This window comes from Lagenorhynchus albirostris, chromosome 15, assembly GCF_949774975.1.
Source record: "Lagenorhynchus albirostris chromosome 15, mLagAlb1.1, whole genome shotgun sequence".
Taxonomy (NCBI): domain Eukaryota; kingdom Metazoa; phylum Chordata; class Mammalia; order Artiodactyla; family Delphinidae; genus Lagenorhynchus; species Lagenorhynchus albirostris.
In genome coordinates this window covers 57,981,270-57,997,727 of record NC_083109.1, presented here as the reverse complement: position 1 = coordinate 57,997,727, position 16,458 = coordinate 57,981,270, and the positions used below count along the sequence as shown (strand labels likewise).

Here is a 16,458-nt window from a genome sequence, read left to right as displayed (position 1 = left end):
AACTCCCTTTGTAGTTGTCCTAAGTTTTTGGATATTCTGGGTTGTTTTTGTCTTTTATTTTCTCTTTGCTTTTCCATTTTGGAAGTTTCTATTGTCATATTCTTAAGGTTGGTGATTCTTTCCTCAGCCATGTCTATTCTACTAATGAGCCCATCAAAGGCTTTCCTCATTCTGTTAGTAGTTTTGATCTCAACCATTTCTTTTTCTTAGAATTTCCATCTCTCTTCTTACATTACCTAACAGTTCTTGCATTTTGTCTACTTTTTCCATTAAAGCACATTAATCATAGTTTAAAAAAATTCCTGGTCTAGTAATTTGAACATTCCTGCCATATCTGACTCTGGTTCTGATGCTTGCTCAGTCTCTTCAAATTGTGTTTTCTGGTTTTTAATGTCTTTTTTTTATAATATGTTTTTAATATGTAACTTTTTGTTGAAAGGTAGACATGATGTACTGGGTAAAAGGAACTATGGTAAACATGCCTTTAGTAATGTAGTGGTAAAATGTGGGGGAAGGGGAAGCATTCTACTAGTCCTATGAGTAGGTCTCAGTCTTTTAATGAGCCTGTGCCCCTAGAGTATGAAATTCACTAATGCAGCCCAGTCTCCATACCCCTCTTAGGTGGGACAGGATGGCTAGAGGGGGCTAGAGTTGGGTATTTCTCTTCCTCCATGTGGAAGGCTGGAGGGAGTAGGTATTAGATATTTCCTTTCCTCCAGGTAGGTTAATCTCTGGTAATACTTTCTCCTGATGGCAGGCCTTGTTAAGAACAGAGTGCTCTGGTGTATTTCAAAAGCTTCTTTTTATCTTGCCCCCTGCTGGAAGCATGAGAGGATTTTTCTTCAATATTCACTGCAAAGATCAGTAGAGCTCTAGAGGTAAAACTCACAAAATTGTGCCCCTCCCTTACCTGGACCCCCCCCCCTTGGGGTTTTTATCTCTGAGATTTATTTACTCTGAGCCTCCAGCAATTACAATTTAGGTTTCCCTACCCCAGCAGTGGTTGCCACGGAGGTTTTTGCTCCACTTCCAGGGCGTTTTGATTCTGTTTCCGCCTGTTTCTGTCTCCAAATTGGGTGTCAGTAGTTTGCTCTATGACCTTACTTCTCTGGTGGATCAAAGAAGAATGGTTTTTTTCAGTCTATTCAGCTTTTACTTGTTAGTATGGAGTGATGACACCTTACAGGCTGGACCAGAAATCTTGTTTTGGAGTTAGGTCTTATATGTATTTTGGTAATTTACCCCTATGAATATCATACTCTGATATTACTGTAAATGGTATTAATTTAAAATTCCAACTGTTTGTTGCCTGTACACAGAAATACTACAGACAACCAGTATTATAACATATATATACACACCACATAGTACAAAGGAACAGTGTGATATATACACACATATATACCCTATATAGAAACAATAAAATATTTTATATTTATCCACATATTTATAATTTCCAGCACGCTTCGTAACTTTACCTTTGTATAGATCCAAATTTCCATCTGATATTATTTTCCTTCTACCTGAAGAAACTCCTTTAGCATTCCCTGTAGTGCAATTTTGCTGCTGATGTATTCTTTCACTTTTTTTGAGTATGAAAAAGTCCATTTTCTTGTACACATCTGAAAGATATTTTCACTGAGTGTAGAACTGTAGAAACTGTAGACAGTTCCTCTTTTAATGATTTAGAGATGTCTCTCCATTTCAGTACTTTAGAGATGTCTCCTTTTCGACATCTCTAAAGTTTGAATAGTTTACAGTGAGAATTCCCATCTTATTTTTTGTTCCTTTCTATGTAATGTGTCTTTTCTCTCTGGCTGCTTTTAAGATTTTGTCACCATTGATTTTTAGCAGTCTGGTTATGACGTGTTTTTCCTTTATGCTTCTGCTTAGCTTTGTTAACCTTTCTTTCTTCCTTTCTATTTATGGGTTTAGAATTGGACAAATTTTAGATATATTTTCCTGCCCCCCTGCCTAGTGATGACTTCAATGATATATACATATATTAGACTACTTGATACTGTTCTACAAGTCTCTGATGCTCTGTTCATTTTTTTGTTAGCCTGTTTTCTCCCCATGCTTTTGTCTGAACAGTTTCTGGTATTTCACTGATTTTTAAAAAGCCAGTAATTATTCTGTTATTAATCCTATCCAATGTACTTTTCACTTTATTGTCTTTCTCATCTCTAGAAGTACAATTTGGGTCTTTTTTTTTACATCTTCCATTTCTATCACGTTGACATTCTCCTCTATGTTGTTAGATATGAATAATATACTGATAATTGCTATTTTATGTTGTCTGCTAAGTCCAACAACCATATTAATTCTGTTTCTATCATTTTGGTTTTCTCCTTGTTATGGGTTACTTTTCATATTTTGCATGCTTGGTAAGTTTTTATTAGATGTCAGACATTGTTAAATTCACACTGTTGGATGATGTTTCATTCTATCAGAGTGTTGGACTTTGTTCTGGCATACAGTTAAATTACCCATGATTAGTTCTGACTCCTTTGAGTCCTTTTAGCTTTCTGGGGTAGGTCCACTGGAGTCTTTTAGTCCAGAATTAATTTAGCCTCACTACAGCTATACCCATCCAAGGACTCTACCTGTTGGTGCATGCTAAGTCTCTTCACTACAGCCAGTGAGAAAGCAAAATGTTCCCAGCCCTGTGCAACCTCCAAAAAATGTATGGCCTTCTTCTTTTCAGTGGTTCTTGCCCCAGCCTCTTGTAGTTTCATGCTTTGCACATATAGATCTGTATTCAGCCAATGATTCAAGGGGTTCCCTTTGCAGATCTCCAGAGCTCTACCTTTATGCAATTACCTCTCTTGCTTTGCCTCACAAATTCTAGATAATTCATATTCTCCAATATCTGATCTAAATGCACCAAGACCAGCAGGCTGTTTGGGCTCCTCCCACCCCTGCTTTTCAACTTGGGGAATGCCTCCAGGCAGAACTGGCACAATGGTAGGGTGCATTTCTTTTGTTTCTTTTCTCACAGGGATCATAATTGTGTGCTCCCTGTTGAACAATGTCTAAACACAATTTCTTTTCTTTAGTCTAGTTTTCCATTTGTTTACAGCAAAAGAACAATTCTTGTGCAGTTAATACTTCATGAGCAGAAGGATACATTTCCCACACACTGATTTCCATTTTGTGAAATCAACTGTTTTTCATGTGCACTTTTAAACAAATTCAATAATTTTTTCCATATCAAATTTATCAATAAAAGATTCTGACAAAAGCTATTATTTCTAAGTTCAATTAACAACAAAAAAGTTCAGATCTAAATTTTATCAATAATATTTTACTCTTCTACTCATTTTTGGCCTTTAACACAGCTTACAAAGTTTATTTTGTATATACTTTTTTCTACTAGTATTCAATAATGTCATATAGTGGATGAAAGACTAATAGCTGTATTTATTTTGTTGCTTAACTACAACTATAAGCAACTCTTTTCATTATACTATAGTCAAAATCTCTTATCAATCTCAAAATTCTTCATTTAATATTTCTATATTTCTAATGTTTTAAATATCTTTATTTGCTGCTACAGTATATCAAATATAATGTTATTAAGGAGTCTAAGACATTAAGCAGAAAGACTAAAAATCAGAGTGAAATTTTTGGCAATCTCATTGGAATTTTGGGCTGAGGAGGTAAAGGTAAAGATTTAGAAGCCACCGAGGCGGAGAGGCCCTGGTGAACACTCCAAGCTTTCAGCTGGAATCCACTAAGGGCTACATCTTAAAAGCCAGAGTGAAGTAGATATAGGAGACTTACCAAAATAACAACAGGCCTGAATTTATACCATTACCTTAGCAGATTAGGTGACCAGCCCCTACTCTACCTGCCAGAGAACAGAATAAATCTCGTCTATAGAAAGATATTATTCAGAGCCTCACCAATTCTTCAGAAACTATCAAGCACACTAACAGACAGAATCAAATGACTAGAAACAGAGAAAAACAATAAAAACATATGTACAGATGATTGAGGTACTGGAGTTATAAAACAAGGACATAAAAAAAAACTGGGCTTCCCTGGTGGCGCAGTGGTTGAGAGTCCACCTGCCGATGCAGGAGACACGGGTTCGTGCCCCTGTCCGGGAAGATCCCACATGCTGCGGAGTGGCTGGGCCCATGAGCCATGGCCGTTGAGCCTGTGCATCCGGAGCCTGTGCTCCACAATGGGAGAGGCCACAACAGTGAGAGGCCCACATACCACAAAACAAAACAAAACAAAACAAAACAAAAAAACCCCCAAAACTATGATGAATAGTTTTAAGAATACTGAGGAAAGATGGGAAAATAGTCAAAACCAGATGGAACATTCATCAAAAAAGCATAATCTATGAAAAAAAAGACTACACTGAAATTAAGAAGAGTCAATACATATAAAGGCACTATTATGAAAGTGGAAAGACTTGGAATGGGAAAAGATACTTGTTGTCAATATATCTGATAAAAAACTTAAGACAGGCAACTCAAAAGAAAAACATGCAAAAGTCTTAGAGAAACTTTATGAAAGAAGATATCCAAATGACTAACAAATATAAAAAAAGTGCTTAATTTCATTATTAGAAGGAAACAAATTAAAACGAATACAGGCATACCTTAGAGATATTGCGGGTTTGATTCCAGACCACAACAATATTAAGCGAATATCTCAATAAAGTGAATCACTTGAATTTTTTAATTTCCCAGTGCATATAAAAGTTATGTTTACTATACTATAGTGTGCTGTATATTATAGTCTATTAAGTGTGCAATAGCATTATGTCTAAAAAAACAATACATACCTTAATTTTAAAATATTTCATTGCTAAAAAATGCTAACCATCATCTAAGCCTTCAGTAAGTTGTAATCTTTTTGTTGCTGGATGGTCTTGTGTTGATGCTGATGGCTGCTGACTGATCAGGGTGGTGGTTGCTGACGGCTGGGGTGGCTCTGGCAATTTCTTAAAATAAAACAATGAAATTTGCTGCATGAATTAACTCATCCTTTCACAAGTGATTGGTTTTCTGAAGCATGCAATGCTGTTTGATAGCATTTTACCCACAGTAAAACTTCTTTCAAAGTTTGAGTCAATCTTCTTAAACCCAACCACTGCTTTATCAACTAAGTTTATGTAATGTTCTAAATCCTCTGTCGTCACTTCAACAGTCTTCACAGGATCTTCATCAAGAATAGATTCCATCTCAAGAAACCACTTTCTTTGCTCATCCGTTAAAGTTTATCATGAGATTACAGCAATTCAGTCACCTTCAGGCTCCACTTCTAATTCTAGTTCTCTTGCTATTTCTACATCTGCAGTTACTTCCTCCACTGAAGTCTTGAACCTCTCAAAGTCATCCATGAAGGTTAGAGTAAACCTCTTCCAAACTTCTGTTAATGTTGATCTTTTGACCTCTTGCCATGAACCATGAATGTTCTTAATGTATCTAGAATGGTGAATCCTTTCCAGAAGGTTTTCAAATTACTTTGCTCAGATCCATTGAAGGAATCACTATCTATGGCAGCAACAGCTTTACAAAGTACTTAAAATAATAAGCTTGAAAGTTGAAATTACTTGACCCATGGGCTGCAGAAAGGATGTTGTGTTAGCAGGCATGAAAACAACAATAATCTCATTGTATATCTCCATCAGAGTTCTTGGGTGGCCAGGTGCATTGTCAATGAGCAGTAAATTTTTTTTAAAAATAAATTTATTTATTTTTGGCTGCATTGGGTCTTTGTTGCTGTGCGTGGGCTTTCTCTAGTTGTGGTGAGCAGGGGCTACTCTTCATTGTGGTGTGTAGTCTTCTCATTTCGGTGGCTTCTTCTATTGCGGAGCACGGGCTCTGGGCTCTAGGCACGCGGGCTTCAGTAGTTGTGGGACACGAGCTTAGATGCTCCACAGCATGTGGGATCTTCCCAGACCAGGGATTGAACCCGTGTCCCCTGCACTGGCAGGCGGATTCTTAACCACTGCACCACCAGGGAAGTCCCCTTTGAGCAGTAAATTTTGAGAGGAATCTTTTTTCTGAGCAGTAGGTCTCAAACATTCAGTTGAGTAAAATATTCAGTAATTCAAGCCTGGATATGCTGTCAGCCAGGCATTGTTGTTCTACTTATATAGCACAGGCAAAGCAGATTTAGCATAATTCTTAAGGGCCCTAAGATTTTTGGAATGGTAAATGAGTACTGGCTTCAACCTAAAAGTCACCAGCTGCACTAGCCCTCAAAAAGAGAGTCAGCCTGTTCTTTGAAGTTTGAAGCCAGGTATTGACTTCTATGTAGCTATGAAAGTCCTAGATGGTATATTCTTGCTATTTAAGGTTCTTTCTTCTACACTGAAAATCTTTTGTTTGATGTAACCACTTTCATTAATTATCTTTGGTAGATCTTCTGAATAGCTTGCTGCAGCTTCTACATCAGTATTTGCTGCGTTACATTGCACTTTTATGTTATAGAGATGGCTTCTTACCTTAAACCTCATGAACCAACCTCTGCAAACTTTTTTTTCTGCAGCTTCCTCCTCATCACTCTAAGCCTTCACAGAATTGAAGAGTTAGAGCCTTGCTCTGGATTAAGCTTTGGCTTAAGGGAATGCTGTGGCTGATTTGACCTTAAACTTTCTCTATATCAATAATAAGGCTATTTCGCTTTCTTATCATTCACGTGTTCTGGAGTAGCACTTTTAATTTCCTTCAAGAACTTTTCCTTTGCATTCACAACTTGGCTAACTATTTGGTGCAAAAGGCCTAGCTTTTGGCCTGTCTCAGCTTTCAACATGCCCTCCTCACTAAGCTTAATTTCTAGCTTTTGACTTAAAGTGAGAGACATGTAGGTCTTCTTTCACTTAAACATTTAGAGACCATTGTAAGGTTATTAACTGGCCTAATTTCAATATTGTTATGTCTCAGGGAGTAGGGAGGCCTGAGGAAAGGAGACAGATGACGTCAGTGGAGCAGTCAGAATGCACACATTTATTAAGTTGCTGTCTTATACGGGTGTGGTTTGTGGCAACCCCCAAAAAGTACAATAGTGACATCAAAGATCACTAATCACAGATCACCATGACAAATCATAATGGAAAAGTCTGAAATATTGTGAGGAAAAAAAAATATTGTGAGAATTGCCAAACTGTGACACAAAGTGAGCAAATGCTATTGGAAAAATGGTGCCAACAGAATTGACGCAGGGTTGCCATAAACCTTCAATTTGTAAAAAACCACAATATCTGTGAAGCAAAATAAAGCAAAGCACAAAGAAACAAGGCATGCCTGTATGTGATGCTATAAACATACCAGTGTGGCTAAAGTGAAAAAGGCAGATAATACCAAGTGTTGGCAAGGATATAGAATAAGAAAAAACTCATATACTCTCATTGGGAGTGTAACTTGATACAACTTCTTTGGTATTTAGTAGTATCTATTAAACCTGAAAATACACATACCCTATGACCTACCAATTCCACTTCCAGTCAAAGGTCCAACAGAAATTTACCTGTGTATATTCACCAACAAACACGTAAAGGAATGTTCATAGCAGCACTAATCATAATTTCCCCAATCTGCAAACAACTCAGATGTCCATCAACAGTTGTGAATGGAATAAGCTGTGGTATATTCATATGATGGACATTATATAGCAATGAGAATGATCAAATTATTGTTGCTAAGCAACAGCATGGATGAATCTCTTAACACATAAAGTTGGGCAAAAGAGGCAAGACACCAAAGAGTTCATTGAGTATGATTCCATTTATATAAAGGGGAAAAGTAAACGAAAACAACTTATGGTGTTAGAGGTTAGGATGATGTTTACTTAAGTCAGTGTGGTAGGGGTGGGACTTGTGATTGGCATGAGGCAGAACAGATGCCATTGGTGTTGTTTTTTGATCTGGGTGATAATTCCAAAATGTGTTTACTTTGTCAAAATTCACCAAACTATACATTTACTGTTTGTGCAGTTTTCAGTAGGTATTATAGGTCAATTAACTTTATTTTAAAAATTATGTGTCTGTGTATGTATGTATGTAAAGCTGCTAATGCTTATCCTGAGAAATTCATTTATACATCTACACACTAAAGATTGGAATTCCACGAGCATTTAATGATACGTAACTTTCATGAAACTGTTCCACTGACTGCTTCCAATGATGGCTCTTTTTTTAATGAACCGTATCTGGGAGGAAAACTGAGGACACTGATGATTTTCGTGGTCTTCTAGATGCACCTATTTTTCTACTTGTATTCTACCTTGGAGAAAAACTTCTGTGTCTAAAATCAGTAATTAAAATTCTCCAGGTAACGTTATAATGTAGTACATAGTTCAATAATGGGATCTGGAGACAAAACTGTCTAGGTCTAAATCCTGGCTCTGCCATTTACTAGCTCAGTGTTTGGGGGACAGGAAACTTGGTTTCCTGATCTGTTAAAGAGGGATATGTCATAAACGTGAGATTAAACAAGTGTTAATAATGAGTAGGAAGGAGCACATGAAAAACAGTGGAAAATTTCTTATAATACTATGGCTGGTAACTACTTTTTTCTCCTTTGTATCTCTGTAAACATTTCTTCACATGAAATTCAATGCAAGACTTATTTTTCAGACAATATTAATGCATTCCATCAACACTGGTGAAGTGGTCTGTTCTTGGGTGCCTTAGACCTTGATGCTTACTTTTCCTCTTTGGAAAAGATTGCATATGAAAGCCTTTTCTTTCTATTTAAGCAAGTTCCTTCATCAAATATGTGTTCTGGTCCACAGGCCTTCTCTTCTATGAGCTTCTTCAGCTCAGCTGTTACTGCCTTTCCCATTTTCTTCACATTCTAAAAAGAAAATGCTTAAACTTCTAAATCGAACCATGACTATAGACATAGAAAGTTAGTAGTGGCACTAATTCCTTCAACACTTGGGGTATCAGAAGAAACAATTATAAAGCCTCCTGGATTTCTCTAGAGTTATAATAATGGAGAGAAAATAGATCCAATGAAAAGAGGAGACGGGAAAATTAAAAAAACTGAAACTAAGAACTAAATACCTGAGTTTAACAGCCACTTGGATACAGCTAAAGAGAGAATAAACTAGAAAATTGTAGCAAATATCCAGACAAAAGCATGGAGAACAAAATAGATGGAGTGTACACAGAAGAGTATAATTGGAATACCAGAAGGGAAGAAGAGACAGAATGGTGCAGAAGCAATATCTAAAAAGATAATAGCCAAGAATTTTCCAAAGATAATGAAAGATATGAAGTCACAGATTCAAGAAAAACTATGAGCCCCAATTAGGATAAATTAATCCCCCCCACCGCCAGCATCATAGAATATACTGATGAAAACCAAAAATATATAGACTATCTTGAAAGCAGCTAGACAAATAGACACCATCCTCAAAGAAGGAACAAGAAGATGGATATCTAACTTTTCAACAGAAATTATAGAAGTCAGAAAACAATGTAATGACATCTTGAAAGTGCTAAAAATAACTGCCAACCTATAATTCAATACCTATGTTGAAATATCCTTTAAAAATAAAGACAAGGGCTTCCCTGGTGGCGCAGTGGTTGAGAGTCCGCCTGCCGATGCAGGGGACGCGGGTTCGTGTCCCGGTCTGGGAAGATCCCACATGCTGCGGAGCGGCTGGGCCCGTGAGCCATGGCTGCTGAGCCTGTGCGTCCGGAGCCTGTACTCCGCAACGGGAAAGGCCACAACAGTGAGAGGCCCGCGTACAGCGCAAAAAAAAAATAAATAAATAAAAATAAAGACAAAATGAAGTTATTTCCAGACAAATAAAAACAAAGTTTATCCTGAGCAGAATTTTTAAAATAAATAATAAATGGAATTCTTCAGGCAGATGAAAAATTATCCCAGATGGAAATACAGGAAGAAATAAAGAGCAACAGAAAGGGTAAATACACTTGACCCTTGCACAATGAAGGCATCAGAAAATCCAAGTATAACTTTCGACTCACCCCCAAACTAGTAATAGCCTACTGTTGACTAGAAGGCTTACTGTTAACATAAACAGTCGATTAACACATACTTTGTATGTTATATATATTATATACTGTGTTCTTACAATAAAGGTAGAAAAAAATATTAAGAAAATCATAAGGAAAATACAGTTGCAGTAGTGTCCTCTATTTATTGATACTATAAGTTTATGTTGTCTGTTTACAAGATGAATCGTCTGTCAGTACCTATATCAATATTGTCCTAATGATATAAATACCATAGATGTTATATGTATTACAAACATTAGACATCAAAAATGAAAAGAAAATGTGAAAAAGAAATTATTTGTTTATAGGTACTATATTTATTGAAAAAAAATCCATGTATACGAGTGGACTCGAGTAGTTCAAACCCTTGTTGTTCAAGAGTCAACAACTGTATTTGGGTAACTCTAAGTGAATGACTGTACAAAGTAATGATATTGTCTTATGAGATTTAAAATAATGTAAAACTTAAATGCATGAAACAAACAATGGGAGGGAGCACTAAATGGAGTTAAAAGTGTTCTAAGGTCAAGCATTGCCTATAAAATGGTAAAAGTAGCAATTCATATTAGACTCTAATGTTAGACTCAAGAATCCATATCATGATCTTTAGGATAACTTCAAAAGGTACAATGAAAGATGTATAATTAATGAGGTAATGGGGAATGGGAAAAAGAAATCCAAAAGAAGGCTAAAATAAATAGAGAAAAAAACAGACACAGATAAGGGAAAAGGACCATAAAATAATGTAACAAATAGAAAACAAGTATTAAGATTATAGTTATGAGCCCACATATATCAGTAAGATTACATTAAACATAATCTAAAATTTCCAATTAATAATTATTTTCAAATTGGATTAAAAATACATATTCAGCTTAATAAATAATTATAAAGCTAGCATCCATGTAGCCACTACTCAGATAAACACATTTTAACCTTTTTTTTTTTTTTTTGTGGTACGGGGGCCTCTCACTGCTGTGGCCTCTCCCACCGCGGAGCACAGGCTCCGAACGCACAGGCCCAGCGGCCATGGCTCACGGGCCCAGCCACTCCGCAGCATGTGGGATCTTCCCGGGATCTTCCCAGACTGGGTCACGAACCCGTGTCCCCTGCATCGGCAGGCAGACCCTCAACCACTGTGCCACCAGGGAAGCCCCAGATAAATACATTTTAAATTATCAGCACTTCAGAAACCCACGTGCCTCCATCCTGAATCATAAATCTCCTCCATAAATAGCATTTGTGGTACTAATCCCCTTGTTTTACTCTTTAGATTTACCATCTAGCTTTGAATTCATAAATAATGTACTTTTTGCTGGCTATTTCTGAACTTCATTTGAATGGAATCATACTATTCCTTGTGTCTGCCTTTCAGTAATGTTTTTTGTGGGAGTAACATACTGTTACATGTGACTGTAGTTCCTTCACTTTCATTAATGTACAAAATTCTACTGTATGGACTTACAGCAATTATTTTTCTTTTCAGCTGTAGATGGACTTTTTTTCCTCCTGGTTTTTGGCTATTATGGAAAATGCTGCTAATAAACATTCCTCTAGATATGTCCTATTGCACATGTGAACATGTCTCTAGCTAGGGTATATACCAAGGGATAGGACCGCTAGGTCAAAGGATATTCAGATCTTCAATATTTCTAGATAATGCCAAATTTTTTCTAAAATACTATACCAATTTACTCACCCAACAAAATATTAACTAAAACCAATTCCTTTTATTTCAAAACCTCACCAATACCTGGTATTGTCAGATTTTAAAATGTTTTACTTTTCCTTACCTGATATGAAATGGTATCTCATTGTGGTTTTAATTTGCATTTCCCTGATTACTAGTGAAGATGAGCACCTTTTCATATGTTTATTTGCCATTTGGAATTCCTCTTTTGTGAAGTAGATGTACAAGTCTTTTGCCCATTTTTCTTTTGCATTATCTGGCTTTTACTCATTGATCTGTTGAAGTTCTTTATATATATTCTGGGTACTAGTCCTCTATAGGTTATATGTGCTGCAAGTATCTTCTCCCACTTGATGGCCTGTCTTCTCACTATCTTTATAGTGCCTTTTGAGAAAAGAAGTTTCTAATTTTAATGTGGTAAAATTGATCTTTTTTTTTCTTTTATGGTAAGGGTATTTGTGTCTGAAGATATCTTTCCTTATCCGAAGTTCATGAAGACATTTTATGTTACCTTCTAAAAGCTTCATAATTTTCCTTTAGATATTTAGTTCCTTAATTCACTTGAGATTGATGTACAGGAATTGGACTCAGGGATCCAATTTCTTTTATATTTCTCACAATATGAACAGCAATATGAATTTACTAAAGTCAATCATTTCCCAATTGATCTGCCATACAATCTCCAACACAAATCACATAATACATTATAGGTATAGGTTTCCAGACTCTCTGTTACACAGCTCTGTTGTCTAGCACTTGCCAATATCACATTATCCTAATTACTGCAGTTTCATAATGTCCTGACATCTGATGGCAAACTCCTTCCATTCTGTTTCTCTACTTAAAGGGTATCTTGGCCTCTTAACCCATTGCATTTATATATACATTTTCGAATGAAATCAGCTTGTCAAGTTCCATAAAATTACACACTGGGAAACTGACTGAAACTGTCCTCTATAAATTAATTTGAACAAAAGTAAAAGCATTTTTAATACTGTATTGTCCAAACCATAAACATAGTACGTTTCTCCCATGAATTCTTCTTCAATATCTCAAAGTTTCGAAATTTTCTTCAGTTATTACATGCCTCGTTAATTGTATTTCTAGGTACTTGATACATTTAATACTATAATATGTTTAAAAAATTTTCATTTCCGAATTTTTTATATCTTATAGGAATACAATTGATTTCTTATATGTTTGAGTTTAGCAATCTTGCTAAACTCTTATTAATCCTAATAATTTATCTGTAAATTCCTTTGGATTTCCTACATATATACCCCCAATCATCTAGGAATAGTAATAATATTTATTGTTTCTTCTTTTTGAATCTTTTATATTTTTCTTTCTTTTGTTTTTCTGATTTTTGCATTAGCTAAGATATCCAGTATAACCTTAAAGTGGTAACAGCAGGCATCCTTCTATTTTTATCTCAAAGGGAATATTTCCAATATTTCACTATCAGATTTTAGGGTTTTTATAGATACTCTTTATCAAATTAAGGAAGGTACCTCCTATCCCAAGTTTGCCAAGAATTTTTTTTTAATCATAAACATGTATTTTATAAAATCCTACATCTATTTTGAGCTGATGATGACTCTTCTCCTGGCACATTATGTAAGTTGACTTGCTATTGTTAAACCAATGTTGCAGCATTCCTGGAACAAACTCAACTTTTATAGACTGTTGAATTTGGTTTACTAGTTTCTGCTTAGGATATCTGCATCTATTTTGTGGGTAAAAGTAAACTGTAATTTTCCATTTCTGTAAAATTTTTAAATTGATTTTATTATCAAAGTATCAGAGTTATACCAAATTTTAGCATCTAGTCTCATAAAATGAAAAATATTCCCTCTTTTTTTATTCTTTGGGATAGTTTGTTTAAAAATGGTATTGTTTCTTTCTTAAATGTTTTATAAAATTCACCACTGAACCTACCCATCAGGGTCAAGTTACACAATTGTTACACCTATTCTCACACTCACCATGGGCTGAAACAGTTTCATAAATTGCACATTCTTCCTTCATTATAGAGCATGAGGTGAATTGTTCATATCATGGGTATAAGCCACTGATAAAGTTAACATATCAGTCTATAAAATGTTACTTTAACGGCGCTTTCACTTCCATCAACAGCATTTTTCTTTTTTGTCCCTTTATGAGTTTCAGCACAGGCATCAAGTAAGTGGTAACAACAAACACTCACTGAAATGTGACTCTTTCCTTTGTCAACTAAATAAGTGCCTTCTTCACAGCAGCTTCCTGGCTCAAAACTAAAATGCAGGCCTCAATATCATGGAATATTAGGGTTTCTTCTGAAGAGCCAGAACTGCATGTGAATTCCCAAATACCAAGAATCTCCTGTAAATGGTGTCGATCTGTAATGCTTCTCTTTCATTTTATAGCATCCTTGAGTATGCATAGTTATTTGGGGGAAAGAGTGGTGTTCTCCAAACAATGGCCATCATTTAATTCACTTATTTTTAGTTATAAATTTTCCTCTTTTTAAAAGCTGACATATAACTTAACATATAAAAGCAAAACCATAGGACATTTTAGGGAGTGAAATGTTAAGAATAAATAATATTATAAAGCTCCAAAACTGTTGAGAATCACCAGTCAAGAGAATTCATTAAAATGTCCCCATCCCCCTATCCTTGAACATCAATCCAGGCCAGGATCACCAATCAAGGGTCTTTGTTAAACTAAACTATTTCTTCCCTATCAGCCCCAAATCTTCTATTAGACTAGATTGGAGATTAGGTGTCTCAACTGCTTTGTGATCAATCAGACAAATAAGTTAACCTATTCACTATAGTTTGAAGGTATCATGATACTACTTTCCACATTCAGGGAACTAATTTTAGACACTTTTCTCCTAGTCTTACTCCTCTGTGTAATTCTTTAAAACCACTGTTTCATAGGGCCTTGATTCTTACATGTGTAGAAGTGGAAACTACTGGAGTGATCCAGTTGATCACTCCAGTTGCCATACCAAAGATGGAAAGCATCACAATGAAAAACCTGCTCACCTAACCAATTCAAAAGTTTATTTAGTACGGTTAAAACAACAATAAAAGCTTTTGAGAACCAATTTCTTCATAATGGACAAAAATAGCATTCATATAAATATGAAGCTTTAAGGTATTTTATGCTTGAGTATATGTGTTTACAAACATATTTAGATAAGTTTATGCATTTTTATAGAAATGCCTACCTTTCAGAAACAGCCTCATTATGTTCCCGTGACAAATTAATCTTTTCACTTGCTTTTTCTGAAGGGTTAGAAGGTTCAGAGTTCACAGAAGTTTTTCTTTCCTGTGGACTATTAACTGACTCTGGATTCTTATCCAAATTCATAGTCTCTGAATTTGCAACCTGTTAGTTGGGTGAGGAAAAAGCAGTTGAGGGGAGGGTTACCAATTGTGCTCTTCCAACAAAATTGATGATAGGTTAAAATTCCACTTGGAAAGTGTTCTCAAAATATTCTTGCATACACACAGTAAAACATATATTAAATTATATGTATATCAATGGCTGATGACCATGATTGCAGTTACTCTGCCAAAATGAATTTTAAAAAATACTTCAAAAGAAATAAAAATAATGACAGCACAAATCAACTTCCTAGCTTGAACGGAAAGAAGGAGAAACAAATACCTAAGTACTTAGACAACATTTTATTCCTATTATACTAAACTTTAGGAATAAACATTAGACTTCAACAAGGAAACTTTTACTTTTGTTATACTTCTAATAAGAGTGAAGACCAGAAATACATCAATTTTCCAAGTTGCTCTTCTAGTTGATGAGTTTTGGATAGGCTAAGAACTTCCCCAGTCAAATCCTGGTTCCTTTTTGCTAAAGTTTCTCCTTCAATTTATCTCTTCTCTCTCACATTTTACTGTAAGAAGCCAGAAACCAAGCCAAACCTTCCAACATTTTGCTCCAAAATCTCATCAGCCTAATAAACACGCAAGTTTATCATTTACAAATTCTGCTTTCCATATCACTGTAGGTAACATTTCAGCTAAGCTTCCTGCCACTATGTAACAAGAACCCCATCCCCTCCCCAATTTCCAATAACATGTTCCTCTTTTGAGTCCTCACCAACAGTGCTTTTAAATATCCGTATTTCTGCCAACAGTTTATGAAGATTTAGGTATTCTCTTAGACTATACAGGGTTTCTCTACAATGTTCCTCATTTCCTCCTGAGCCCTCACTTGCAGACTTTATCATCTATATTTCTATAATACTAAGAGTCTGTTCAAGGCAATCCAGGCTTTTGAAAAATCATGCGCCTTAATATTTTTCCAGCCTCTACCATTCCAAATCCACTTCCACATTTTTAGGTATCGGTTACAACAGCATGCCATACTTCCTGGTACCACATTCTATATTAGTTTTCCGAGGCTGCGATAACAAATTACCACAAACTGGGTGGTTTAAAACAACAGAAATTTATTCCGTCACACTTCTGAAGGCCAGAAGTTTGAAATCAGTTTCATTAAGATCAAGTTGTTAGCTGGCTGCATCCCTTCTGGAGGCTTCAGGGGAAAAATCTGTTTCCTTTTTTCCAGCTTCTAGAAGCTGCCAGCATTCCTTGGCTTGTACCCCTTGCCTCCATCTTCAGTGCAATCATCCAGCCTCTGCTTTCATTGTCCCATTTCCATCTTGTCTTTAACCTTCTTGACTCCTTTTTATAAGGACCCTTGTGATTTTATTGAGCCCACCAGGATAATCTTCCCATCTATAAGCTTCTTTTAGCAC

At 35.8% G+C, this 16,458-nt stretch overlaps 1 protein-coding gene and 1 long non-coding RNA gene across 5 annotated transcripts in view; one reads left to right on the top strand and one right to left on the bottom strand.

Moving 5' to 3' along the window:
* LOC132506521 (uncharacterized) overlaps positions 1 to 16,458 on the top strand; it is a 97,491-nt gene that overhangs the window by 43,136 nt on the left and 37,897 nt on the right. The gene's annotated exons all lie outside the window — the stretch shown is intronic.
* ATF7IP2 (activating transcription factor 7 interacting protein 2) overlaps positions 1 to 16,458 on the bottom strand; it is an 87,499-nt gene that overhangs the window by 43,199 nt on the left and 27,842 nt on the right. For all 4 annotated transcript variants that reach the window (XM_060125248.1, XM_060125250.1, XM_060125249.1 and 1 more), the window contains exon 6: positions 14,905 to 15,065. In XM_060125248.1, the coding sequence (XP_059981231.1) occupies positions 14,905 to 15,065 (161 nt within the window). The remainder of the gene's footprint in view (positions 1 to 14,904; positions 15,066 to 16,458) is intronic.